We start from the raw sequence: 27,149 nt of genomic DNA on the forward strand, positions 1-27,149 counted from the left end.
CGTTTCAGGAATGAGGCCGTGTGGGAGGCCAAAGATTCGCTGGTTAGACGGTGTGAAGCTGGATATGATAGATGCGCGTTTGTGTACGGCTGATGCAATGGATAGAACCAAATGGAAGACAAGAAGCAGAAAGGCGGACCCTGCAACAACGCGACAAACGCTAGGAAGAAGAAGAAGAAGAAGAGTTCCTCACCTCGCTTTCGTCTTGCCCGATCTACCCGATTGACTAGGTGTTTGCGATCACACATTTTACGCCCTATCTTTTCTATATAAACACGCAGCAAAAAGGTGTGTTTTCGTCAAAATGTTTTGCAACGAGTTCAATGCTGTTCGATCTTCAGTGTTCAACTTGCAACTGTAACAGCTGCATGAACAGAGATTTCACTTCCTTATCACTTTGTATACATTCTTTGAATACCCTTCTACATTCCACATTTTTATCGCTTAATTTCTATTTATTCTCTGCATAAATTAATACAAGTTGGGTGTGTTAGTGGTGAACAGAGACCTCTGTGTCCGCGAGATACTCTTTTAGGTACTACGAGTGTTTGCGAGGCATTAGTCGCGCCTCTCCAGGAGTAGGATGTCAGCTACATTTAGCTAAATATGCAAAAAGAAATGGCTAAAAAGCGAAAAAACTAAGGAAATACAGCATGACACGGAAGAATGGGCCATTTTTTCACAATGTCCTTTGTATTTTCATAATGGGTGATTTCCATCTCAAAATTCAGAGCAAACAATAACAAACGATAACAAACACTTCCATTCACATTTCTAACCGCTATTTCACTTATGCCGAATTTTTAAACAACTCTACTTAATCTCTAGTTCCAAACAATATTAACCAACAAGCGCTCGCCTTTTTCGTTTGAAAAATCGCATCGTAAGTGTGGCAGACGTGGCGGAATGGGCGGGGAAGATGATGTGGGCGTGGCGTCAGTGAGGCGTTGCAGAAGAGTAGCGACCAGGTTGCTGTGGTAATTATAACGATGTCAGGAGCAGTGCGATGCAATTATCGACCCTGAATACATCACATGGGTAAATCTTGACCGTTCCTCTTCTCGCTTTCGTCTCGCCCGATCTACGATTGACTAGGTGTTCATTGTTAGTAGAGTGATGGGAATCTGGTAGCCGTATTTGAAGCCGGTGCGATTGGATTTTATGGACTTTGAAGCCTCTCCATACTCTCGACATTAAGGTCGCCTTCTCAACGCGCTTTGAGCCGATGAAGTGCCAGGAAAGTTTCTTCGTTTACTTAATGACATAAATCAAAAAACGACTGTTGCAGTTCGAACACGAGCCCGATGTACAACACCGTTTGAAGTGGTAGAGTAAGACAAGGGGCAGGACCTTTCCTGCTCAACTTTGCCATCGAAGACATCATGCGACGAACAATCGACCAGTGTCCTGCCGATATCGTCTTAGAACCATCAAGGCACTCCTTAACCGATCTCGAGTAAGGTATCCCACAATAAAGAGCTTCACGCGGAAATTGATGTGGTGCACCGAAGGATGACACGTGGAAGATATAAACATTTGCACCGCCATCGTAAGCGGCTATACAAGATTCGCTTCTTTGGACTTATTTTAAGGAGACCAGCAGATTGATGAAGGAGTACTCGGCGTGGATAGCAGTCCAGGAGAGACGTAAGGTTTCGCATGATATGGAATAACGACGAATGGATTCATTTCGTGCAAGCTCTCGCAGAAGATCCAGAAGGTTGGGCCTAAAAGCCTAAAGGGGTATCTCGCAGATGCAGACGTCTCTGTTCACCACTAACACACCCAACATGTATTGATTTTGTGCAGGGAATAAATAGGAATAGTTCTTTGATTTAAAGAATTATTCCTATTTATTCCCTGCACAAATTCGATGCCCCTCATCAATCTGCTGGTCTCCTTAAAATGACAATGATATACAAAAGGATAAGAACATGAAGTCTCTGCTATAGTATGCTATGCTATGGTATACTTCTGATGACATATCTTTTGAATGAAAAGAAGGATTTATTTTTCCCCCTTAATTTCCTATAATATGCGCTCAGTTTACTATATTCTATATCAGAACTTGTTGGTCAATTCGCTTTTCACTTCTCTTCCTACCAAATTAACAGTTTCCAACGCCATCGCCTCACGAGTTGTTGATTTGAGGGCAGTAGGGAAACGGGGTTCAGGTGATTCAAGACTGCGGTGAATGCTGTCTACGTTGTTGGGAGACAGCCGTAATTACGTGGAGGCGCACGGCGCTGAATGCAGGTCAGTAGCGGTCAACCGATTTTCGCGGGTACCTCTTGCCCCGCGCTCAAGCCGGCTTGGTCGTCGCGTGTTGTTGTCTGTGTTTGTAAGAAGAAGTCGAAGCTTCCTATATGGACTTGGAGAAGTTCTACGGACCACATTCACACTGTTTCGAAACTCATCGAAGTCACGAGAGCACAAGATGCCGCTCTGTCTCACCTTCCTCCACTTGATGAAGGATTTCGACCCAGTTGAGACGGAAGCGGTCATGGAAGCCTTCGACAACCAAGGCGTCCCTACTCAGCATAAAGGTACTCTGAGAGTTGTACAGCAGCTTCACGGCCGGAATTTCGCCATTCTACAAGAATATAATCATTGACGTGAAAAAGGGGATCCGACAGGGAGATACAATCTCACCCAAAATATTCACAGCCACCCTCGAGAACGCAATGCAACAGTTGGAAAGGGAGAGTGAAGGTGGTGGTTGGCAGCTAAACTATTTGCGCACTGCTGATGACATCGTTCAAATAACATCTAGCATCAGTCAAGCGGAACGAATGCTGACCGAATTTGACGAAACATGTGGATGCATCGGTCTTCATCTGCAAAAGACGATATTCATCCGTAACGGATGGGTCTCGGATGCCCCATACACGCTCAACGGAACGAACATATCCAAGTGCACCAGCTACGTTTATCTGGGTCGGAAACTGAACATGATGAATGACCTGAACCCCGAGCTGGGCAGGAGGAGACGAGCGGCTTGGGGAGCGTACAAGAGCATCGAGGATGTAGTGAAGAATACCAAGAACACCCGGGTTCGTGCTCACCTTTTTAACACCACCGTACTTCCTGCTTTGACCTATGCTTCGGAAACCTGGGCATTTCGCAAGAAGGAAGAAAACGCGGTGAGCGTCACTGAATGCGCAATTGAGAGAGTGATGCTAGGAGTATCCCACCTCACGCAAGTGAATGACGGGATTCGAAGCTGTCTCCTACGTCAGGGATCGAAGAATAGAGACACCTCCGCGTTTGCCAAGGAAAGAAGAATAAGTTGGGCCTCACACGTGATGCGCTTTAACGACAATCGTTGGACCAGAGCGGTGAGCGACTAGGTTCCCAACGGTATTAAGCGCACTACAGGAAGACCGCCGACCCGATAGTCAGATTCCTTAACGATGCCCTTCAAAAAAATTATGATGCTCTCCATGTTCCACGCGAAACTAGGAACCACTGGGCGACTCTGGCACGCGACTGGGACAAAATTGAAGAATTACTGGCGTCCGCTTGACCAGTTTGAAGATCAACGGGAGTCAAAGTGATCAAGGTGATGAAGTGTTTATTACTAACCGCTCAATGTGCGATGCTTTTGGATCAAACCTCAAAGTCCTTCTTTCCAGCAATTCCTAGGTGGTCTTCGAAAATTGATCCAAGTTTGTCGTGTGTGGCTTCGAAGCACGCTCAGCACAGGGTCGTAATCCTCTGAGCAGCATCTCGTAGTTCATATTTGGATCCTCTTCGATGTGTCAGTCACCTTGGGACAAAGAGTCCTCGAGTATGCAATCGTTATAAAAGTCCTTCGTTATCGACAATTTATGTTCTTTTCCATCGTTTCGTTGAGTCGTTTCGCAGGAAGTAGACCTTGATTAGGGCCACTACAAAGGGATGGTATTACCGAGACGTGAAGTAGTCATCAGTCATCACCTCCAATTAGTGTCCCAGGAAAGAAGCGGGCGGCGGACAACGTCCAGGCGAGGAGAGACGAAGGCGAGACGAAACTCTCTGAATCTATACATCTGTCGCTATTCCACAATACTTCTCGTCTGAACTTCTTTCAACGGCAAGTATCCTCTGATTTTCCTTTACCACCTAGGTCCAGAACTTCCTTTTGTGAGCAGGGGCCTTTTCCACTTAGAATCTGGAAACATTCAGAAACAACCTGAACCAAACGATCTTCTCATAATGTGAACAAAGAAGTGAAGACGGCCTTTGTGACCATTTCAGAAAGCCGGCCTAGATGTTGACGTTTTCAACGTATTATCCGTCGGTAAGGCATATCCACTACTGAGTAAAGCTGTTCGTTATGGCACACCATCGGTCAACAATATCCTGACAATCCTCTAAACAACTTTTTCCTCATGCAATCGAGCTTCTCCATCACTGTTGACGGCACTGGCCAAGTCTCCGATCCGTACATCATGATAGGGCAAACTGCGGATAGGTAGACTCGCAGCTTGACTTCGTTGGCGATGGTGGTCGACCACAGGCACTTAGTCAATGAGTTGAATGCCGAATTAGCTTTAGCGCATCTTTGCTGAAAATCTCTCTCGTAGTTGCCGTCGTTTTTCAGCATACAGCCCATATAACAGAACTCATCCATGAGTTCGATAGGTTGCCTCTCCACCCTGTCCGTAGGCTGCAGCTAATTTCACTACAGGGTTCACAACATGTTGCAACTTTGCGTGATGTTAGAATGACATCAGTGGAACGCTGCTCAACTCTTCTTGGCATGATGTAAGCGGTTAAAAAGTCAAAGTTGAACAGAAATGGTCCCGTTACAGCCCTTGTCTCACTGAAGTTTCCACTTCGAGTACGGTGAAGTAAATTCGGCTGGTGTACGAACAGTAGGACTTCTTGACCGCATTGGTGCGAAGCGCGATGAGAAGACGGTCTCGATGAGGAGAATCGAAAGTGGCGTCGAAGTCTAAAAAAGCTAACTGTAGAAGCTTTTAATACCGTAGTCACACTCCAATCACTCTTTTCAAAATAAACGGCTTGCCAATCGTCAATCGATCAGTGCAAAAACCTGCTTTTTCGTCGCGGGTGGTTTCTTCGCAATTTTACATTAGCCGATTCAGGAAAATCTGCACAAAATCTTGTACATTACACGCAACAGCGATATTTCTCGGATGTTCATGGGTTGCAAAACGAATGCCTTCTTGTGGAGAGAAATTATGGTAGCGTATTTCTACGAGTCAGGTATCCTTTCATATTAAAGGGGTGGTCTTCGTCAGTTCCCAGATCCCAGGAGGAGGAGGAGGAGATTTAGGCGTTTCTGCGCTAGTTCCATCATCTCCGCCACATTTTCCATTCTTCATTCCTTTAATACAATCCAAAACCTCCGACTCTTGGTGGTTCTTCGCTGATTGCGATTTATCATTGTCTATGTCTTTCGTTGTGTTTTGTCGTTGGATTTGCATGAGTTTAGGGGCTCACGGTCCCTGCCGGTTCAGCAAAGTATTGAAATGTTCCCTTGAGATGGGCAGAAAGTTTTGCCTTTCCGACAATGACTCCGTTAGCAGCGTTTAGGATAGGCGAGCACCTCTTGATCTTGGTGCTGTATTACTTTTGCAGAACATAGGTTTTTCTCGGCTTCTCCTCTTCTCACCCCTTTTCGAACTCCTTGATTCTTGATGTTCATTCGTTCTCACAATCACGTTTCAGATGACGACGCAACCTCCATCTCAAACCAGACGGCTATCCTGACTGCAGTGACTGATGTCACCAATAGCTCACTCCAGTAGCGCAGGGTGGCTGAAGTCATTAGCAGTGCCGGCAACAAATACAAAATTGTACGTGGATATTGTTTCTGCAAATGCAAAGACGAACTTCTTTCTCGGTGCTAAAATCGGTAGCGTTTTCTTTGCAGCGTTCCACCAAGTTGTCGTAATCGTTCCTCGCAGCTATCGCGCAACCACCTACTTCATTTCATCAGCATCGCCGCAGTATGTGGTGTATTTTTCGATGCTGATCACGAGCCAATCTCTTATCCATGTTTCCTGCAGGGCAGCAAAAGATACACAGAGATATCGTAGAAGCCTAGACAGGGTGGTTTGTACGAGTTTACTCAGCAGCGTTCGTCAACTCAGCACGATGAAACGAACGGTTGCCAAGGATTCCATACTTCCTTCAGGCAGTTGACCTTTCAGGTTGTGGGCTTTGGCGATGTACTGGACGACAGCATCTTTCTGCAATGTGTGGGAATTTTTCGCCATGCCACTTTGAACGTCCGATTTAAGCCGGACTTCAGACTTTCTGTGGAGTTCGCTCCGCTCCTTTGATCGACGAAAATTAACATTAGTGCCGTTTTTTGTGAAATATTTGTTGTATATACTATATAAACTATACTATATAAACTTGTATATTTCTGACAATCTTTCTTCATCTTTTTTTATTATAACTAAAGGCGAAATATTTCATAGCTTTCTTTCTAAACGCGTCAGTTCTACATTTGAAGAACATTCAAACTTCAGCTTTGAATACTCCTCACCAATTTATTATAGACAGAATTTAAAAGCATTACTCGAAATATGAGTTATCCTCCTGTTTCCCTCAAACAGTTATCAAAGAATGATGTTTAGGCATAAAATGACGTGAAAGATATCATCCCACTTCAGATCATGTAAACTGTTCGCTATTATTTAAGCAGTCGTTTGCATGCATGCTTGCACTTTCTGATGAAATCATGCTACCAACTTGAGGCGAACGAAGAAGGACATAGACACGCGGAGGAGTTATAAACGTGAACAACAACGCGCCTAGTGGCTACGGCTATGAAACGGTTGCAACGTCCCACCTACCTTTAGCGACATGCACCCATTTTATAGATATTTGGCAGCGCACCAGTCCGACGCCGTGTGACACGTTGCACCCCATTTTGTAGCTTTCTGGCATTGGCGCACTAATTCGCACCACTAGGTTATATAGCTCGTACGCAATTTTGTAGTCTGTAATTCGTACACTCGAACGCCTGATTACGTTTAGTTAAAGCAGGCCACTACGTCACGTAGCAGTCAGCCGGCCCATGGCATATATATATTTTATCTCTTTATATATATATATATATATATAAAGAGATAAAAAAGTCACTGGCGCATCAATCCACTTGGGATGCGCCAACGCGTTTTAGTGGAATTCGTGATCGTGTTGGCCTATACAATGACTTGCGTGGGCCAGCCGATGTGTCAAGTCAGTGTTTTTATCCTCCCAGACAAGTCTGGTACCAATTTATCGATCACAGAGGGAAGAAAGGCTTGGTTACACTAGGGCGGTTTCGAACCCTTGACCGTGTGGCTACAATGGACCTCTAATCGACTGCGCCACACACGTCCCTATATATATATATATATATATATTATATATAATATGGAAATTGGAAACATCATTCGAAGTATGAGTTTCCTCAGTTCTCAACTATCAGCAAACAACGAAGTGCCAACATAGAATGACGTGAATATCGCTATCTTAGTGATAAAACTAAAGCTCTACGTCAGATCGCGTAAACTGTTGGCTACTATGTATGGTATTTGATCAGACGTTCGCACATGTGTTTCCTCCTTTTGAAGAAATGATGTTAGCAGCATGAGGAGACATGCTGGCAAGTAGGTATGCAAAGCGAAACCCATTCTACCATAGAAACCCATTCTTCTGCGCTGGGCCTCCTGCGCACCAATCCGACGCAGTGGAAGCCGTCTCTCCCCACTCTATAGCTTTCTGGCACCGGCGCACCATTCCGACCCCAGGGGACCCGCTCCACTCCAATCTACTCTACAGTTATCTGACTTCGGAGCACGAATTCGACGCCGTGGGTCCCATCCATTTGAACGTACATATTCACATAAAAGTTTATTTGCCCTCACTAACATATGAGAGGAACTATCTTGCCTTATCAAAGCCAACATACCTGGTTACACAGATTTGGACAATGGATAAAAGGTAGAGTGCTCACCTATCAGTTGCATGGCGATGGTTTGACGCCTCACCGGTGCAGAGTTTTGCATCATTATGGAGTATTTTCGTGACACACATACAAACACACACATACACACACGGATTAAGCGCGTTATTATATAGCATTATATATATATATATATATATATATATATATACCAGTCTGAACGTCCGGCTAAAGCCGGACTTCAGACTTTCTGTGGTGTTTTCTTCGCTCACCTTCACTGATCAACGAAAATTAATATTAGTGCCGTTTTCTATGAAATTGGACTTGTGTATCTCCAACAATCTTTCTTCCTTTTTTATATTATAACTAAGAGCGAAAGACTTCACAGTTTTCTTTCTAAACTCGTAAGTGCTACATTTGGAGGACATTCGAACTATAGCTTCAAACACTCCTTACCAATACATTATAGACAAAATTTAAAAATATCGCTCGAAATATGGGTTTTCCTACTGTTTTCCCCAGACAGTTATCAACGAATGATGTTGTGGCATAAAATAATGTGAAAGACATCATCTTACTGATAAAAATAACGTTCCACGTCAGATCACATAAACATCTTGCCACTATTTAAGCAGCCTTTTGCATGCTTTGCAGAGCGGCATGCTACCAACTTGGGGCGAACGAAGAAGGAAATAGGCACGCGGAGGAGTCATAAAGGTGAAAAGCAATGCGCCCTGTGGCCACGGCTGCGAAACATGCCATTTAGATTTTGCGAGATGCACACGAAGTTACTGCGCACCATTTCGATGCTCCTGACCCGTCTCAGTCCATTAGCTACCTGGCGCCGGCGCGCCAATCCGACGACCGTGGAACCGTCGCACCTCATATTATGGCTCTCTGGCGCCGGTGGACCCGTCGCACCCCCTTCTATAGGTATGTGGCGCCGGCGCGCCAATCCTACACCGCGGGGCCCGTCGCAGTCTCTTATATAGGTATCTGGCGCCGGCGCGCCAATCCTACGTCGCGGGACCCGTAGCAACTCATTTTATAGCTATCTGACGCCGGGTGGACCAGTCGCACCCCCTTTTTCGAATTTCGTGACACACAGACAAAAAAAAAACACACACTCACACACGGACTAAGCTCGTTATTATATATCATGATATATATATATATATATCATGATATATATATTTATATATATATATAATATAAAATACAGAAACACAAAATAACACAGAAATATATATCTATATTTCATATATCTATATATTTCTGTGGTTTCCCCTTCGCTCGCCTTCACTGATCATTGAAAATTAATGGTAGGGGCGTTTCCTCCGAAAGTAGAATTGTGTACTACTGACAACGTCTTCCTTTTTTTTTAAAGTATAAATTTAGGAGAAAAACTTCTTAAGTTTCTTTCTATTCGCGTCATTTCTCCATTTAAAAACATTCTTACTTCAGACACTCCTTCGATACCACCATCATATAGACACAATTTGAAAGCATTCCCCTCAGTATGCGTTTTCTTCCTGTTTTCCTCAACAATTTATCACGGAATGATGTTTAACATAAAATAACGTGAACAGTCTCATCGTGCTGGTAAAGATACCGTCACATCATGTAAACAGGATCGCTATTATTAAAGCAGCCACTTCCATTCGTATTTCCACTTTTTGAAGAAGGCCTGCTACCAATCTGAGACAAGTGTGCAAGGAAATAGAGACGCGGAGTAGTCATAGAGGTGCAACGCAGTGGCCGCGGCTATGAAACGGTTGCAACGTTCCATTTACGTTTTGCGTCACGTACAGGAAGTCACTGTGCGATACTACTGCAGTACGGAGCAGCAATTAAATGCAGTTGGACCCGCGTCACCCCATTTTATCGCTTTCTGGCGTCAGCGCACCAATTCGACGCAAGTAGACTTGTCGCACCCCATTTCATAGCTTTGTTGCGCCGGCGCATCAATCCGACGCCGGTGGACCCGTCGCGCCCCCCCCCCCCCCCCCCCCCCCCCCACCTTTTTTTTTCCAATTTCGTGATCGACACACACATTTATCACATATCGTTATTATATATCATGATATCATCATCATCATCATCATGATATATAATAACGGGCTTATACTGTCACGAGTGTATGTGTGTGTCAGTCACGAAATTCGAAAAGGGGGGTGCGACGGGTCCACCGGCGTCGGGTTGGTGCGTCGGCGCCAGATATCCACAGAAAGTGGTGCAACGGGTCCACCGGCGTCGAAATGGTGCGCCGGCGCCAGATAGGTATAAAAGGGAGTGTGACGGTCCCGCAGCGTCGAAATGTGCGCAATACCTTAGTATGCATGTCGCAAAAGGTAAATTGGACCTTGCAGTTATTTCTTAGCCATACCCACTGGGCGCGTTACTTTTCACCTTTATGACTCCTTGACCCGACCAATTCCTTGCACGTTTGCAACAAGTTGGTAACATGCCTTTGTCAGAAAGTGGAAACACGCATACAAACGGCTTAAATGAATGCTGCTTAAATAGTAGCGAAGGGTTCACATGATCTGACGTATAACGTTATCTTTATCAGTAGCATGATGTCTTTCACGTCATTTTGTGCTAAAACATCATTCTTTGGTAACTCTTGGGGAGAACACGAGAAAAACCCAATTTTCGAGTAATACTTTCAAATTGTGTCCAATTATATTAGTATCGAAGGAGTGTTTGAAGGTGAAGTTGGAATATTCTCCAAATGTAGAATTGACGCGTTTAGAAGGAAAACTATGAAATCTTTCGCTTTTATTTTTAATAAAAAAAGATGAAGAAAGATTGTTAGAAGTACACAAGCCTAATTTACAAAAAGGGCACTAATATTCATTTTCGTTGACCAGTGAGGAAGCGTAACGGAAAGTCTGAAGTCCGGCTTTAGCCGGAGGCTCAATAAATAAATAAATCTAAATAATTATATATATAATTATTTATATATACCAGTTTGAGCGGGACAAATGGAAGAATTACTGGCGCCCGCTCGACCATTTCGAAGATCAACGGGAGTCAAGGTGATTAAGGTGATCAGTCTGAACGTCTTTATATTTCTATAATATATACAAATAATTATATATATATATATATATATCATGATATATAATAAAGGGCTTATTCTGTCATGTGTGTGTGTCAGTCACGAAATTCGAAAAGGGGGGTGCGACGGGTCCACCGGCGTCGAGTGGTTGCCTCGACGCTAGATACCTATCAAAGGGGTTGCGGCCTGTACACCGGCGCCAGATACATAAAGAAGGGGTTGCGACGGGTATGAAATCTTTTGCCTTTATTTATAATAAAAATATGAAGAATGATTGCTAGAGATACACAAGTCTAATTTCACAGAAAACGGCACTAATATTAATTTTGTTGTTGGTGAACCGAGTAAAAGAAACACCACAGAAAGTCTGAAGCCCGGCTTTAGCCGGATGTTCAGACTGATATATATATATATATATATATATATATATATATATATATTAGGGTGTATTAGGGTATATATATATATATATATATTAGGGTCTGTTAGGGTGTTCAGAAAATATCTGCCAAAATACAGCAAAAATTCAAAACAACACAACTTCCTAACAATATTTTATTGTTTGACGAAATAATCTCCATCAACATCGACAACCTTCTGCCAACGTTTCACATGATCACGGATTCCTTTGGCGTAGAACTCCGGCGACTTGGGGGCGAAGAAAGCCCGAAGGTCATTTTTGAGGTGGTCAGCATCATCGTAGCGCTTCTCTTCCAGGTGATGCTGAAGCGATCGGAAGAGGTGGTAGTCGCTCGGGACCAGTTCTGGGCTGCACGGTGTGTGCGGTAGAACTTCCCATCCGAGCTTCAGAATTCTCTGGGAAGTCTTCTTCGCGATGTGAGGGCGCGCGCTATCGTGCAGCAGGCGAACGTTGTCGAGCTTCGGGTGCTCCTTGCGGATCTTGTCGGCCAGTGTCTGCAGTTGAGCGCAGTAGACCTCGGCAGTAACTGTCGTGTTGTCCGCCACCAGTTCTAAACGGTAGATTCCATGAACTCCCCACCAGACGCTCAGCATGACCTTCTTCTCATGGATTTCACCTTTCACGAAAGGACCCGGCATTTCACTGCAAGCGCACCACGCACGTTTGTGGGTGTGGTTGACGTACCCATTTTCCCGTAGGACCCATTTTTCATCTCCTGTGACAATGGTGTCCAGCCAGTCGAATCTGCGGCTTCTGGAGAGCGGCTGAGTTCAGATGTCCAGGCGTCTTTGGCGGTTGGGTTGCTGTCGCTCAATGTATGTGGGAGCCGCTGACCGAGCTTTTCCACCATTTCGAGAGATCGCAGTCCATTGCTCACGGTGGACAGCGAACAACCAAGACTGGCAGCAAAATACCGCATACTTGATATGGATCTCCTGCTCCGCCAGATTCTTCGTCTCATCTTCGAGTTTCTTGTTTCCGTCTTTGAAGCGCTGGAACCAGGCGCGCACAGACCGCTCAGAAGGGGCTTCAGTGCCGAATACTCGCCTTAAGTTTCGATGGGCTTCAGCTGCGGGGTGGCCAGATTCGAACTCGTGAAGGAGTACGTGTCGAATATGGGTGGAATGTTCGGCCATTATAGGATGAAATAGGCAAGGAAGAGGGAGCTATTCTATTTGCATACAAGCAGTAGTGTCCTTATATATTTTATTTAAAACGGGGACTTCCAGAACATCTCAAAAAATCTGCGCTACTGCGAAATTTTCGGCAGATACTTTCCGAACACCCTAATACGTATTCACTTGTTTATGGGTCGTTTGTAGTGATGCGGTTAGAGGTTCCGCTTCCTGCATGATCGATTGGAGGTTCGAATCCACCCTAGTGCTCACCAAGCCTTTCATCCCTCCGGGGCAGCGTCAAGCGTGTGTTGAGAATTTCTCAACGGGGGGTCGTAAGAGGGTGTCGGATCAGGCGGGCTCGTAAGAGGGGATCGGAAAATTAAGAAGAAAATTAAACTAGGGGTCGGAAAATCAGAAAAAAATGCAAGGAGCAAGGAGAAAAGAGAGACGGGGTTGTCGATTTTAAATAAACACATATTGAGGCGTACAAAATTTATTGTAATTTAGGTATGCGACATTCAGCAGAAAAACAGAAGTAAAAACTGCTTCTTTTCAGACGTAGTGCTGAAACTTGAAGGAGGATCAGAAGTGAACGGCATGTTTTTACCGCATATCAGAAGATATTCACAACTGAAACGTATTCTAAAGTTTTATTTCAGGTCCCGATATCTGCGACTAAAAAATGAAGGAGTTGTCTCAAGGAAGAAAAAACGTCGATGATGCATATTCAGTACTTGAGTTCAAAATATATTTGTTTAATATTTGAATTGAAAAACGATTGAAGAAGACTCGCGGTGGCGGTTGAGGAAGACTATTGTTGCATGAATAGTTAAGCTAAAAAGAGGATACACAAATCACAAAATGATTTTCAAAAAATTTATTCTTCATAATTCTGGTAATGAAACTACTGCACTTTTTGAGCCAATCTTGAAGATGGACGACTTAGCATTTTTTTGGTGCTCTAACTTATGCTTGATGACGTCGGAGTCGCTTCGGTGGAACAAACCGTGCAAAATCATATGTCGTCGTACGTGCACGGCGGTAATTACATTAACGAAAAGAAAAATATTCAGAAAGGAGAAAGAAGAAGCTCGTAGACAAAGGAAACGTATCAGTGGCAATAGCATCCTTTCTGAAATATCAAGATTTCTATAAACGAGCCTCTCGGTTACTTTTGAATTCGCACAAACAACTGAAATCTTGAATAAATGTGATGCATAACAAATAACGTGACAAAGTTGTGGAGGTGATAAAATAGAAAACCAATCATTCTAAATGCAATTAGCTACCTAAAGTTTTGATCCCTTGAAAAAATCGACTTGTTGTCAAACCCATCAAATCTAAGCACTACAAAATTGAGTGTTACTACTTTGTTTGAAAGAAATGAAACTAACCAGAGGTGACATTGTGTTGAGTGCTAAAAGACCATAGGAGGCAATCTTCATTTCCTTCATAGCTTGGACATTGCTTCGGCATTCTTTCCGTTGCAGCCAATTCAATGTATTGAAGATCCGCAGTGATACGGAAACGTAGCATCGAAAATTCGCTTAGGAACGGATGACAAACGAGATCTTCAGAAGCTAACAGAAGTGTAAGATCAATAAGAAAAAGTAGAAGCATAGCTGCAATGAAGAGCAAGTACGCTGGCTCAAGTTGGTAAATGTAGTGCAGATAAAGTGGATTATGCGTGACTTTTCCCTATTGATCGCTTGTTTATGCACGATTACAAAGACTTCAATAAGGAAATCTGTTAGTTGGCTATTACGCACTCTGTTGGTATACCGGCTGATGCTGAATACCTCAAGGTGATTCGATGGCTCTGGGCGCCGAACTGCGATGCACAACGGAGGTTCGTCCTCTGGTAGGGTTTCCCGAGCTGAGAAGTAGTTCGACACCACCGACATTCCGGGTTATCGGAATTGGAAACCTAGCTAGGAGTAAACCAGTGCTAAGATTCACCACCGTCTTGACAAGGCAAAATGTCGCAAGGTCGCACTCTGATCTATGTAGGTTGGTGACGACCAGTGGCGAAAGCTAAGCTCGTCTTAGCAGACTAGCTCAGTATGGGGAAAAGCCTACATGCCACTCTAGCATACTCACGAGCATGAAATCTGGCACAGCTCCCGGACCTGATTTTACATCACTAGACTTTCTCTAGGCTGGTGGTCATCCGCTTCATGTAATTCTAGCGGACTACATGACATCCTATCTTCAGGAAGAAAAAATCGCAGGGCAGTGGAAGTCCTCGCAAACCTATTCTTATTCATAAGAAAGGTGGAGAACGTTCGGAACCACCGTCCGCTATGCATGCTGAGCGTCTTGTATAAAGTATTCACCAAAATAATTCTCACGCGCATATCTAGGACACTGGTTTAAGCCCACCCTAAAGAACAAGCTGGATTTCGTCAGTGTTTCAGCTGTATGACCGACATCCAGACCGTGTCGAGGGTCATAGGGGTTTGCCAGGAATACCGTCTGCCCCTTTTTTTAACCTTCGTCGACTATGAGAAAGCTTCGGAGAGCATAGAAACGAATGCAGTACTATCAGCGCTGGTCGATGAAGGTGTGTACGCGTCGTGTCTGAGGACACGAGCCAATTGCTACGATCGATGCAAAACTACGATGCAACCTTTCCACTGCCCCCTCAGCAAATCTATTGGAACGGCGGTACTACAATGGATAATGAAATCACTTGATTGGGAAGAAAGGGGCATACGTGTTGATGGAAGATTCCTCTCCACCTTTCTTTCTGCGGACATCGCTCCCTTTTCGAGAAGTACCAGTGAAACAGAAACGATGATCAAAAAACTGAACGAAGCAGGAAAGAGAATAGGACTGGGAATAAAAAGAAAGAAGAAACAGTTTATAAAGAACGTTTACTGTGAGGGCGGGCACGTTGCCAACATGCCTTTGCCTTACTGTGAGGACGAAACGAGTGGAAAAGATGCTGAGGCCTGCAGGTGCGGTGAAGACGGGCCATCTAAGTAGGTAAGTAATGCAATGTGCAGTTTCCACCTTTCAATTCCAGCGCAGGTCAGAACTTACAGGTGTATTATTTGGTGCAGATGCAACTATCAGACGATCACAATCAGGTAATACTCCCTGCTAGGAATGGTTGTCAAATTTTTTCGCGACGAAGAATCAATGAGCAGGGTCAAGAATGCGTTGAGAATTTCTCAAATGCAGGGAGGGAGGTCGTAAGAAGGGTGTCAGAGCAGGAGGGCAAAAGGGGGCAAAGGCAACAAGGCAAAAGAGAAGAAAAATAAAGAGAGCAAGAAGAAAAAGACGAGGGACAGTCGATTTTAAATGCACATGTTAAGGGATGCGAGATGTTAGAAAGATAGATGGCGTGAAGTATTTCTTTAGAGATTTTGCTGACATAATTTCACAATTTTTGGGCTGTGCCTAGCTTGAGAAAACACTAAACGAAAAAGGACATTGAAATTAGGATAAATACCAGATGTCGTGAGTGCGAAGACAAGAAAAAGAGTGTGAATTATACAATGCGTTCTGAACAAACCCTTGCGATCTTGTTTTAAAGAGAGTTGATCAAGAAAATTTCGCGAAAAAATGAAAATATTGAGTATGAGAGGAAGAGTCGAAACGAATGAATATCTGATATCCACAGTCAGCTGTCAATTTGAGGGCAAACCATCAAATAACGAATTAACTATAGTACATTATAAATAATACAGCAGAAGTTGTGAAAATAATGAAATAGGAAGCAAAGTGTTTTAATGGCACGTGGCTAAATAAAAATCTTGATTCTCTTAAGAATTTAACATGCTGTCTTAACCATCAAATCTAAGCACTACAAACTTCTGCGTCATTATTTTATTCACAAGAAATGGAACAAGCCAGAGGTAACTTCGTATTGTGTACGAAGAGGTCGTAGGAGGCAAACTTCACTTCTTTCATTGCTCGATTATTGCTTCCGCTTTCCTTCATTACAACCAATAAAATGTATTACGTACTCTATAGAAAAGCACTTTGTCCATCACTAGTATTTGAAGGCGCGATTTGATGTGTCGGTGTTTTTATTGCAGCGGTCAGAGATCAATCCCCGACAAAAGTGGGATTTTTGCATTTCTCATCCGACAGTGACGAATTTATTAGTATCATTTGAGAAAGCAATTTCGATGCCGGTACTGAGCGACAAAAAAGATCTACAGGCGTAATAAGGGATTAAATTGTTATAAAGTAGGTTTCACAGGTTTCTGAATATGGACGCTCAAAGTGAATTTAATGCGATAAAGCTGGCTGTACACGGATCTCGCTCACTAGAGTGATCGCAGCAGATTAGTCGCGATGGTACGTGGCGCGTCCCTGGGTGGCGGATAGGGGGCTGATCGCGGACCAAAAGCGTCCAAAAGCCTGCAATCAAGTGACTGGGAGGTGCAAGGGAGGTGGTTTGGAGTCGCCTCCAACAAATAAGCTCCACATGTCCACTCCGGAAGAACGCAGCATTCTCCCAAAAACTCATGCGACTAGAGACTTGCAACGTGCCCATGGTTTTTAAAATTTTACGCGTGTCACAGTAATAGAAAAGAGTCTCCTGATGCCGGAAGAAAGCCTGATACGGTAAGGTCAGGAAAGACGGAGTTGCAGGAGTCATGTAGGCCACCGGAACGGAAAAGGACTAGAATGACGGTCTGTACTTATAACGCACGTACGCTGGCATCGGAAGCGACCATCGAAGATCTGATCATGCAAACCAAGAAGATTAAGTACGACGTCATCGGACTGACCGAGACGAGACGACATAACCCTCTCAACGCCGTATATGAATCTGGAGAAGAACTGTTCTTAGGAACATGCGACAGTAGAGGTGTTGGTGGAGTTGGCCTCCTCGTCAACAAGATTATGACAACAAACGCCGACTCTTTCGAACAACTTACGACCCGAGTCGGGCGTCTGCGGACGAGAAGATGTGGTCTAGCCCCAGCTTTGACTATCTTCGTCGCTTACGCTCCAACATCAAGCTACGAAGAAGAAGAAGAAGTGGAAGCTTTCTATCTGAACATGGAGAAGTTCTAGCGAGAAGATCATGCCTTCTACAAGGTCATAAATGGCGATTGCAACGCCAAAGTTGGCCCAAGAAGAACGCCTGAGGAACTTCACATCGGGACCCACGGCCTACAATGGAATGAACAGGGGGAGAGGCCCTACGAGTTCATCATGACAACTAAGACCATCCATAGGAACTCGCAATTCCAGAAGCGCTCCTCTCTGCGCTGAACGTGGGAGTCACCCTGTGGGGAGTACCGTAATGAAATTGACAATATTATCGTCAGTTAAAGGTTTTGTCTGACGGATGTCGCTGTGGTGCCAAAATTTTATAAAGGATCGGACCATCGCCTCCTCTGAGGATGATTTTCGTTTGCCCGGAGAGAAGAGACGCTATCCGGCTTTTGGGAAGATTCCGCAATGGACAACAACGAGGAATATGACCGGCTCGTTGAACACCTTCACTACTGCACGAGGAAGGCTGAAAGTTTCAAAACCACCAAGAGACGCCTGTCTCTTAAAACTTTTGAGCTGATACGCCAGCATGGAGTAGCATGAGCCGCAGGGAACCAAGAACTCACGTCCAGGCTCGCAAGGCTTTGCAGAGAGACGGTAAAGGAAGACCTTAAAGAGAGAAGAGCAGAAGTGCTGGCTGAAGCTGCAGAGGTGGGGAAAAGCACCCGCTATGCCCGTCGAGACTTCGCCAGTCGCAAGACGATGATTACTGCCCTACGAAACCCGAAGGGAACAACCATTGCATCGAGAAGGGAAATGGAGAAAATCATCTACGACTTCTACTCTGATCTCTTCTACAGCCATGTCTACTTGCCTCCTTACCATCTGAGGGAAGACGAATATGTCATTCCAGAGATTATCCCATCCGAAGTACGACATGCTGTTATGTCGGTAAGAAATCGTAACGCACCCGGTAACGACAGAATAAGACCAGAACACCTGAAGAACCTTCCGCCAGTACTCAACAACACCCTGACGAGGCTCTTTACACGTTACCTGTGCAAGGTTCCTAAACAGTGTAAGACCGTGTTGTTGTATAAGAAGGGAAATCCACATGACATCGGCAACTATCGCCCAATCTGCTTACTGTCCGTCATCTACAAACTCTTTACAAGAGTGATCTTCAATAGGATTGAAGAAGTCTTTGATGAAGGACAGCCATGCGAGCACGCAGGGTTTTGAAAAGGATTCGGCACGACTGACCACATTAACACTGTCCCGAAACTCATCGGGGTATCACGCGAGTACAAAATGCCGCTCTGTCTCATCTTGATCGACTTGATAAAGGATTTCGACCCTGAGCGACCTCGACTTCGACTTCGAGCGATTTCGACTTTGAGACGGAAGCGGTCATGGAAGCCTTCGACAACAAAGCGTCCCTACTCAGTACATAAAGGTTCTCCGAGAGTTGTACAGCAGCTTCACGGCCGGAATTTCGCCATTTTACAAGAATATCATCATTGACGTGAAGAAGGGGATCCGACAGGGAGATACAATCTCACCCAAAATATTCACAGCCACCCTCGAGAACGCAATGCAACAGTTGGAAAGGGAGAGTGAAGGTGGTGGTCGGCAGCTAAACTATTTGCGCACTGCTGATGACATCGTTCAAATAACATCTAGCATCAGTCAAGCGGAACGAATGCTAACCGAATTTGACGAAACATTTGGATGCATCGGTCTTCATCTGCAAAAGACGATATTCATCCGTAACGGATGGGTCTCGGATGCCCCATACACGCTCAACGGAACGAACATATCCAAGTGCACCAGCTACGTTTATCTGGGTCGGGAACTGAACATGATGAACGACCTGAACCCCGAGCTGGGCAGGAGGAGACGAGCGGCTTGGGGAGCGTACAAGAGCATCGAGGATGTAGTGAAGAATACCAAGAACACTCGGTCTCCGTGCTCATCTCGTCAACACCACTGTACTTCCCGCTTTGACATACATGCGTACGGAAGCATGCGCATTTCGCAAGCAGGAAGAAAACGCGGTGAGCGTCACTGAATGCGCAATTGAGAGAGTGATGCTAGGAGTATCCCACTTCACGCAAGTGAATGACGGGATTCGAAGCCCTTTCACGTGTCAACGATCGAAGATCAGAGACGCCGCCGCGGTTGCAAAGGAAAGTAGAATAGGTTGGGCCGCACACGTGATGCGCTTTAACGACAACAGTTGGACCAGAGCCGTGAGCCACTGGGTTCCCCGCGATATTAAGCCCACTATAGGAAGACGGCTGACCCGCTGGTCAGATTTCTTTCACGAAGTCCTTGAAAAAAATTATGATGCTCTTCTTGTTCCAAGCGAAAGGAGGAACCACTGGGCGACTCTGACACACGATCGGGGCAAATGGAAGGATGACTGGCTCCCGTTCGACCTGTTCAAAGACCAACAGGAGTCAAGAACTCAATAACTCTAAACGCTGGCTGCAATTTGAAGAGAAAGATTTCTTCTGTATTGCTATAAAGCGTGGAACTTCTAGCTTTCGCAGTTTTTTTTTGAAACCTAGTGGAGAAAATTCTGAATTTTGCTCCAAATTTTCGGAGTTTTTCTCAACTAGCTTTTGAGAGAACTAGAACACCTACAGAGACTAAAATTTGCATTCAAGGGTTTTCCTTGATGCTTCTCTTAAAAGTTAGTTGAAAAATTTTGAAAAAAAATGCCAAACTTCTCAACTTTTTCTCAACTAGCTTGCAAAAAACTGGGGGGTCCCTGAAAAAAAAAAGTTTCAACCATTTTAAATTGCAAATCTTCTTTCACAGAAAGCAGCCACCTTTGACTTCCTCCGTTCTCTTCTGTAGTCCGTTATTAATATTTATTTCAAACTACTAAAATCCGACCAGTCCAGCAGTAGTTTCCAATCAGGGCCTGGTTCTAATCGCTAAAATGACCTCTAAACACCTGTATGCGGTGAGCAGTGCTCTAAATACAATTTTAGAAAAGCTGCCGGTGAAATGTTCTTCTCATTAATTTTTTTCCGGTTTTGCAAAAATCAAGATTCCGGCCAGGGTCCAATTATTCATTGTCTGTAATCACTGTGAATGAGTAAAATTGTGTGTAGGAAGTAGGAAATAGTGAAAAATGCTTTTAGAACGCTGAATCGGTATTAGTTGTTTTCAATTTTGAAAAAAGTAGGAAAAATTCCGACAAAGATCGAACACTCAACCGTTCTTTTTCATTGTCGATGAGCAAAATTGTGAGAAAATAGTAGGAAATGGCGTGAAATGGTTTTTACAATGTTTTCTTTGCTGGTTTCACTCGCAGCATTTTGTATCAATATCCACTATGGTGGTATTTAATAATATTTGCTATATTATGTTATTTTTGATTTATCATTGAGCGTCAAGTTTGTTTCTTTAATTCTATTTATTTTGTCTAGTTTTTCATTGCTATGTGCGGCTATATTAGAAAGAACGAAATGAGGAGGTCGGTTTTTGGAGGGTCTTCTATGAGGTGTCGTTTTCAGGAGCGTTTTTTCCAACAACACGCTTGACCCTTACCGCAGTATCAACCTCCTGACAGAGTGTGCGGCATTCAAAGAAAATCTAAGTTCGGTTAAACATCACCTATAATTACAAGCATTCGAAGAATTATACGAAACTCTTCTCCTGCCCTTCTGGTTGTTTGGGGTATCGCTGCTAGCTCTGCATTGGAATTTGGCCCAGCGTATATGGAATGTGAAACCCAGGAGCTGCCGAATCTAAATTGTTTTTTTTTTTCAATGATGTTAATAATGAGATATACGTAATATAGTATTACCTAGATAAACAGCTGTATTTTTTCTAACCAAAGCTTTACTTTTTATCAATTTCTTCTATCAATATTCATTGAGAGGACTATCCGGAGCTTTTTGTTCAAATCGTCAACTTTGGGTCTAACTCGTTTACCATCTTCTTGACTTCTGAAAAGTTCACGCCGATGCTGTGAATGGGCACAATTTGCCTACTGAATACAAACACTATCAGGAAGTGCTTCCGACGATTGGGTTGCAACATGTTTTTATCTACCGACAATTAAGGAAGAAGAAGATTCTATGCGATACAAAGGTGTGAGTCTTATACCATCTCTTCTACCTTCACTTATACCCACAAGATTTAAAAGTAGACATAGGATCTTTTTGTTAGCCGTTCAAGGCTATTTTTTCTGATAAACCACTTTCAATTTTTCGCTTTCAGGTTCCGAAGTGGGCGAACTCGTCGTGACATTAGCCAAGAATAAAGAGCATAGCGACCTCGTGTGCGGCGATGATCTTGCTGTTGCAAGGAAAGATTGTAGTTTATCAGAATGGGATCAAGCTCGATGATTAGTGTAACATTCTGTGCTGCGGCTATAGAACTATCAATAATTTTGTCATGAAGGCAAGTGCTATTGCCGAAAAAATATCTGATAACTGTTTTATGAATATCTATACTAACGAGGGAATTTCTCCCTGGAAATGGTTTAGTACGAATTGGTTTTGCTATAGATAATATATCTGTATTTGATATCTCAAGCAAAGGAGTCACTTCTTTGCTTGATATCGTGTTTAGAAAATTAGCAATAGAATTTCAAAGTTTGCGTACCCTATTTTGGAATATAGAAAAGATGAAATAGTATGGGAAGTGTTATAACATTGTTGGTTAATTTCGTGACATTTTTAAAGGGCTATCAAAAAACATGCACATGGATTAAATTATTATCAATGATTGAAGATCATAGCGACCTCGTGTGCAGATGAACTCAAACAAAACCGAAAAAGAATGAATTGAAGTCAAGAGGCCTTTCGTTCTCTTTCACTGCTCTGTTGATCGTAAGAATGCCCTAATGTAACGACGCCCTGAGTTCTGTTTCAATGGGATTTTAATGTTAATCTTTTTGAATGCTGATGATTACGTCAAGTGTTCTCTTTTGAACTTCTCTTTGTACCTCGCAGGGCTCAAAAAAAAAGAACTTTACACAGCCAACGTCTGGAGCTTGACTCTATCTAGTCTTTACAGTTTGAGGGGTCATATATAGCAAAGACAGTAACAAATAATGTCTAAGGGAACATAAGACAGTAGCAGCTATATCCGTTCCGTAACGCAGAACTGCAGAAATAAGTCACCTGCAAAAAGCAGCTATCTCCCAACTACTACGATCACAGCATGCACCGTTTGCAACATTACATTAAATACAGGTCAGAGGTCACTCCACAATCAGCATAGGAAACCATACCACCTGCGGATGCTAATGTGAAGAAAGTAAGAGGCTGGGCTGAACATATTTATAGCTAGGACAACTACAATATGCTGGTGTAGGAATTAGGCTTATTGCCTTCAAGACTCGTTTTGCACGACTGCGAGATCGCTAAAGACTGAAACTTTAGATGAGTGCTCACGCAGCGGTGAGCGGAAACCTCTGAAGACCAATACAAGAGTACCTTTCAGAACTCTAAGATACCAAAAGCCAGTTACGCTGCACTTCAGTGCTTGAAGAGCAGTGTAAGCAAAAATGAGAACTTGGCTCGATTTCGTTCTACCAGAAGCGTACATATATTTGCGGGGACCGATTGCCCTGAGGACGCTCTAAAACCAAAGTCGGCCATCGGATTGTAAGGAAAGTTCTAGTCAGATCTATCGGAACGAAATCTGAGCATTTCGTGTTGATAAACATTTCAGATGCGAGGTAATCTTCTTCATCGGTGAAGCATCACTGAAAGAAATGTGTTGTTTTTGTAACCGCAAGGTGCTTCGATGTCATAGAGAAAAACCGAAACAGCACCTGTTAATGTTGTAATTTATTGCGAATTGCTCTTTGAAAAGAAGTTCGGACTACTTTCTCAGTACCCAGTATCGCTCTGGAATCTCGATCGAGTAGCAAAACCTCAATGAACAATGTATTAGGCATCCACACTTGCACCAGAAGTACAGAAGGAAGTAAAAAGTTGTCGCAAAATGACAGTGTGGAGTATACACTTGACGCATCTGCGCGTTAAAACTGGCAGAATTCAAATGCAAAGTTATATCTAGTAAAACACAAGAATTCATTTGATATGTCTTGTTCACCTATAGTCAGCAGGCCACCCAAGTACTCTTATGGTATCGTCATATCTCAATCTTGTTGATTGTTTGTCCCTGGACTGCCATTGCCAGGCAGATTGAGGTTCTGAAGTTCAAATTGCGCCTTTGTTGTTTGTTTATATTGTGTATCTGAAGTTGTACTATAAACGAAGATAGTAGTTTGATGAAAATGTCACAATTGGTCACGAATTGGCTCGGCTATTTAGTTAATTTATTGTTATTAATTGGAAATTTAGTAACTAGCAGCCGTTCACAGCTGTTTCCGGCCATAATCATTCGAACTAAACAATCGTAGTAGTGAAGTTAATGTTTTAATGTTTGAAAGGGCTCAGCAGAGCTTAATGAGCTAAAGTAGAGGTAACTCCACACATCTGGTTTTGTAATACTGTTTGCTATGTATAGAATATTTTACTCAAAATGACAAATAAATCTATAAGTAACGTATAAGAGAGCCTCCTATACGTGAGGCTTCATTCGGCCAAGGAAGGCGTAGATGAATCAGCGTATGTAGGAACCCAATTTGGCAAGATTTTGCCTGACTTAGAAAGAATTGGAAGGTCAATGGATGACGTCGACATTTTTGCTTGATATTGCTGTCCTTCTCGTAATCAATGCAAGAACCCCGAATAATAAAGATCTTATCGGGCTTAAGTGCTCAAATGAAGTGTAAGCAACAATTCTAAAAATCGATATTTTCGGGCAAACTGGTTGCCGTAGGCGTAATTAGCGTATCGTGGGGAACGGTCAAGAGGTACCCGAATGATGTGCCGCCGCGTATCCAGGAGGCTAGTGAGAGTCGTTAACTGCACTGAGCGTCTCCTGATACCTACCTGATCGCTACAGTAGCCTGATTGCTCCTCTTGAGCTACCTCTCCCTGAACCCCGCCCACGCCACCCTCCCCACCCATTTCGCCGCGTCTGTTGCTCTTATGATGCGCCTTTAGAATCGAATGAAAAGGAAAGTACCTAGTATTAGATGTTATTTGAGACTCAACATAAAGTGTGCTTGTAAGCTAATATAAAAGAAGGAAAGAATGAAAGAGTTTTGCAAAAGTAATATGGCGATTTAGAAATGTGAGTGATATGAAATTATCCTGTTTTGACTTGTTAAGTGAAACCACCCATCCATCTCTGGGAATGCAAGAGATGTTTCAGAAGATTTCCCACTGATCGGTGTAATGCTAATTTCTTTTAAAAAAAATTCGCTTTCTAGGAATTTATTTTTGCTTATCTAGCTGGATAAAACTGGCATACAACGACTAACGAGGCGCGAATAGTGCCTAACAGATATACATTGTTCTCAAAGGTATATCTCAAAGATACAAATTTCTCTGTTCTCCGCTAATACACCTAACCTGTCATATTGATTTTGTGCAGAGAATAGATAGAAATGAAGCGATAGCAAATGAAGCTGTTGAAAGAAGTTTGAAGAACCGATAATTGCAGCGCGCGAGTCCTGACTCATGCGTCATAATCGCCGCAGCGACATTGCAGCTTTCTTGCGCTACGTCTTACTGGCGCCACCCCATTTCGTCACTTCTACAGTTCTTGCGATGCTTTTTTCGATTGGAACAGAAAAAAGGAAAGCGCTCGGCTACAGAGATTGTTTGAGACTTCAGATAAAGAAGAGTTGTTTATAAAGTTTATTTGAGTGAAATGTCGTTTAGAAATGTGAGTGGAAGTGTTTATCATCCTGTTTTGAATTGTTAGATGAAACCAACTTATCCATCTATAGAAATGCAAGTTAAGTGTGTTAAAAATTATCCTTCAAAATTATCCTCAAGTATTATTTTATATTTCTTTACTTTCTAGGTATTCCTTTTTGCACATCGCACACAGCTGGCTAAGTAGTTTTGGCATCTAACGCCTCGCACACACGAATTATACTTAAGTCACAGACGTGTCCATTCGCTGCTCATACAGTGACCGGTCATATTGTTTTATCCAGGGAATGGATAGAAATGAAGCAACAAAACGCTGTAGAAAGTAGGAAAGAGTTGAAAGAATTATATGAAGTTGTATTGGATAGAACGCACAAGCAAGTATTAGAATATTTCACATGCACTCTATATAGAAATTATATGGATTCATTCTGCAATAAGCATAATAAAGAGTTGATCAAAGTCCATTTAAATCTCTAATTCTAATTTTTTTTTATTTTAGCCTTGTTGGGATGTAAACAGAGTTTACATACCTGTATAACTACAGATTTGTGGCAAGCATTTGTTGTTCATATTGATGTTGTACTTGAAAGTTGAACAAAACTCGTTGAAAGACGTCGTGACGAACCGTGAGAACACATGCAGTAAACATGGTAATTCTTCGCCAAAAAACGAAAAAAAAAACGCGTTTTTTTTTTGTTTTTTCATCATAACTCCCCTCAATTTGATGTCTATCATTATATCTGAGCAAGAGTTGACGCGTAATGGTGTGCCCTATCGACTGTACATAATTAGAGCTCTCAAAACCTACCACTAGAATACTTTTTGAAAAAAATTGCATGCGGCTACATATGAGCAAGGATAGGTCCGAGATAATTGCGCCCCAAGGATATATGACTTTTGCCGTGTATATGTTCTTCGAAAAGTAAAATGGTAGTTACATATTCGTTATCTAAATACTATTGCGAACAATTTGATATCTCTGACAGCTCTAATTCCATGGCTGTGAGGATTTTTAAAAATTGACCGAAGTAACTTACTTCAACACCAGAACGATCGAAATTAGTATCTTAAAAATTATTTGATTTCAAATTCTGGAAGAAAACCATTTGTTATAGGATGCCCTTGTCTCTCGACTTCCTAGCTCAATAGGATTCTTTTTTTTGCAGCTGAAGTTACAATTTCGGTGTTTTATATTACTTACTGTGATTGTTGGTAGTTCGTAAATTGCTAACAAATTGGGTTTGGCTTCTTTCGGCATAACACGATGGAGAACACCCTTTGTCCTATAAACTGCTTTGATTTTTTCTATAATATGTCTCAGCTGCGGTCAGTTATGAACCTCACTTTCTATTTCAAAAAAAAATCTGTATCATTCAAATTTTCGTTACAGAATCCTTCAGCCTCTATGGTAGGTTATTGTCCTGTTGTTTTTGACTTCCTTGACCACCTTGCCTCCCCCCCTTTCCTTCGAACTGACTGAGCGAGTGCCAATAATTCCTCCATTTAGGAACTGCGATGATAGGAGTCGATCTGCTTCACAGCGTAAATGAGTTAAACAAGATTCTTCTACCTGAATATGTCTTGGTACTTCTCTGATAAGTTTCTTTAAAAACGCCCTATGCCAAAGAATTTAGAAAGTATTACACTATTAATTGTTCGCATTCGCTGTGCTTAATCTTTTCACTCATTTTTACATGATTGCGGTCTCCAACAGCTCCTCTTTAATCTTTACTAATTGTTATTTCTCGCGATTGTTAGTAGATGAGGATTTACGATTGTATTTTGCTCTTCTGAGTGGAGGTGTGAAACAGGTTTTATTATCAAACAGGTTCCGCTGAGAAATATCGCCAGTGTACCAATTCTCTTTTCCTCATTCTGGTTTCATTTAAGGTCCAAAAATTGTATT

At 42.9% G+C, this 27,149-nt stretch overlaps 10 protein-coding genes across 11 annotated transcripts; 7 read left to right on the forward strand and 3 right to left on the reverse strand.

The window, feature by feature from the left end:
- Window positions 1-10: 10 nt before the first annotated feature.
- RB195_024364 (uncharacterized protein) lies at window positions 11-226 on the forward strand (the record flags this gene model as incomplete). The annotated part of the gene is made up of 1 exon (XM_064212109.1): window positions 11-226. The coding sequence occupies one exon, from the start codon at window positions 11-13 to the stop codon at window positions 224-226; it is 216 nt and encodes a 71-aa protein (XP_064067990.1).
- A 2,211-nt stretch (window positions 227-2,437) lies between these two features.
- Window positions 2,438-4,359, forward strand: RB195_024365 (uncharacterized protein; the record flags this gene model as incomplete). Its single annotated transcript, XM_064212110.1, has 3 exons — window positions 2,438-2,546; window positions 2,668-3,338; window positions 4,240-4,359. The coding sequence occupies 3 exons, from the start codon at window positions 2,438-2,440 to the stop codon at window positions 4,357-4,359; spliced, it is 900 nt and encodes a 299-aa protein (XP_064067991.1).
- RB195_024366 (uncharacterized protein) lies at window positions 2,685-3,350 on the forward strand (the record flags this gene model as incomplete). The annotated part of the gene is made up of 1 exon (XM_064212111.1): window positions 2,685-3,350. One exon carries the CDS (start codon window positions 2,685-2,687, stop codon window positions 3,348-3,350), a length of 666 nt encoding a protein of 221 aa, XP_064067992.1.
- A 1,374-nt stretch (window positions 4,360-5,733) lies between the features above and the next one.
- Window positions 5,734-6,050, forward strand: RB195_024367 (uncharacterized protein; the record flags this gene model as incomplete). Its single annotated transcript, XM_064212112.1, has 2 exons — window positions 5,734-5,807; window positions 5,885-6,050. The coding sequence occupies 2 exons, from the start codon at window positions 5,734-5,736 to the stop codon at window positions 6,048-6,050; spliced, it is 240 nt and encodes a 79-aa protein (XP_064067993.1).
- Window positions 6,051-11,531: 5,481 nt separating this feature from the next.
- On the reverse strand, window positions 11,532-12,035 carry RB195_024368 (uncharacterized protein; the record flags this gene model as incomplete). The annotated part of the gene is made up of 1 exon (XM_064212113.1): window positions 11,532-12,035. One exon carries the CDS (start codon window positions 12,033-12,035, stop codon window positions 11,532-11,534), a length of 504 nt encoding a protein of 167 aa, XP_064067994.1.
- Window positions 12,036-12,167: 132 nt separating this feature from the next.
- RB195_024369 (uncharacterized protein) lies at window positions 12,168-12,533 on the reverse strand (the record flags this gene model as incomplete). The annotated part of the gene is made up of 1 exon (XM_064212114.1): window positions 12,168-12,533. The coding sequence occupies one exon, from the start codon at window positions 12,531-12,533 to the stop codon at window positions 12,168-12,170; it is 366 nt and encodes a 121-aa protein (XP_064067995.1).
- A 1,371-nt stretch (window positions 12,534-13,904) lies between these two features.
- RB195_024370 (uncharacterized protein) lies at window positions 13,905-14,135 on the reverse strand (the record flags this gene model as incomplete). The annotated part of the gene is made up of 1 exon (XM_064212115.1): window positions 13,905-14,135. The coding sequence occupies one exon, from the start codon at window positions 14,133-14,135 to the stop codon at window positions 13,905-13,907; it is 231 nt and encodes a 76-aa protein (XP_064067996.1).
- An 801-nt stretch (window positions 14,136-14,936) lies between these two features.
- RB195_024371 (uncharacterized protein) lies at window positions 14,937-15,503 on the forward strand (the record flags this gene model as incomplete). The annotated part of the gene is made up of 1 exon (XM_064212116.1): window positions 14,937-15,503. One exon carries the CDS (start codon window positions 14,937-14,939, stop codon window positions 15,501-15,503), a length of 567 nt encoding a protein of 188 aa, XP_064067997.1.
- Window positions 15,504-17,159: 1,656 nt separating this feature from the next.
- RB195_024372 (uncharacterized protein) lies at window positions 17,160-17,552 on the forward strand (the record flags this gene model as incomplete). Its single annotated transcript, XM_064212117.1, has 1 exon — window positions 17,160-17,552. The coding sequence occupies one exon, from the start codon at window positions 17,160-17,162 to the stop codon at window positions 17,550-17,552; it is 393 nt and encodes a 130-aa protein (XP_064067998.1).
- Window positions 17,553-17,942: 390 nt separating this feature from the next.
- Window positions 17,943-21,844, forward strand: RB195_024373 (uncharacterized protein; the record flags this gene model as incomplete). Of its 2 annotated transcripts, XM_064212119.1 has the most annotated exons (5): window positions 17,943-18,034; window positions 18,110-18,712; window positions 18,954-19,534; window positions 21,507-21,587; window positions 21,717-21,844. In XM_064212119.1, 5 exons carry the CDS (start codon window positions 17,943-17,945, stop codon window positions 21,842-21,844), a joined length of 1,485 nt encoding a protein of 494 aa, XP_064067999.1. The 2 variants fall into 2 exon arrangements, with proteins under 2 accessions (XP_064067999.1, XP_064068000.1); XM_064212118.1 differs by lacking the exon at window positions 17,943-18,034 and having other exon boundaries at window positions 18,240-18,428; window positions 18,934-19,534.
- Window positions 21,845-27,149: the final 5,305 nt, after the last annotated feature.

Source organism: Necator americanus, chromosome X, assembly GCF_031761385.1.
Source record: "Necator americanus strain Aroian chromosome X, whole genome shotgun sequence".
NCBI classification, from domain to species: domain Eukaryota; kingdom Metazoa; phylum Nematoda; class Chromadorea; order Rhabditida; family Ancylostomatidae; genus Necator; species Necator americanus.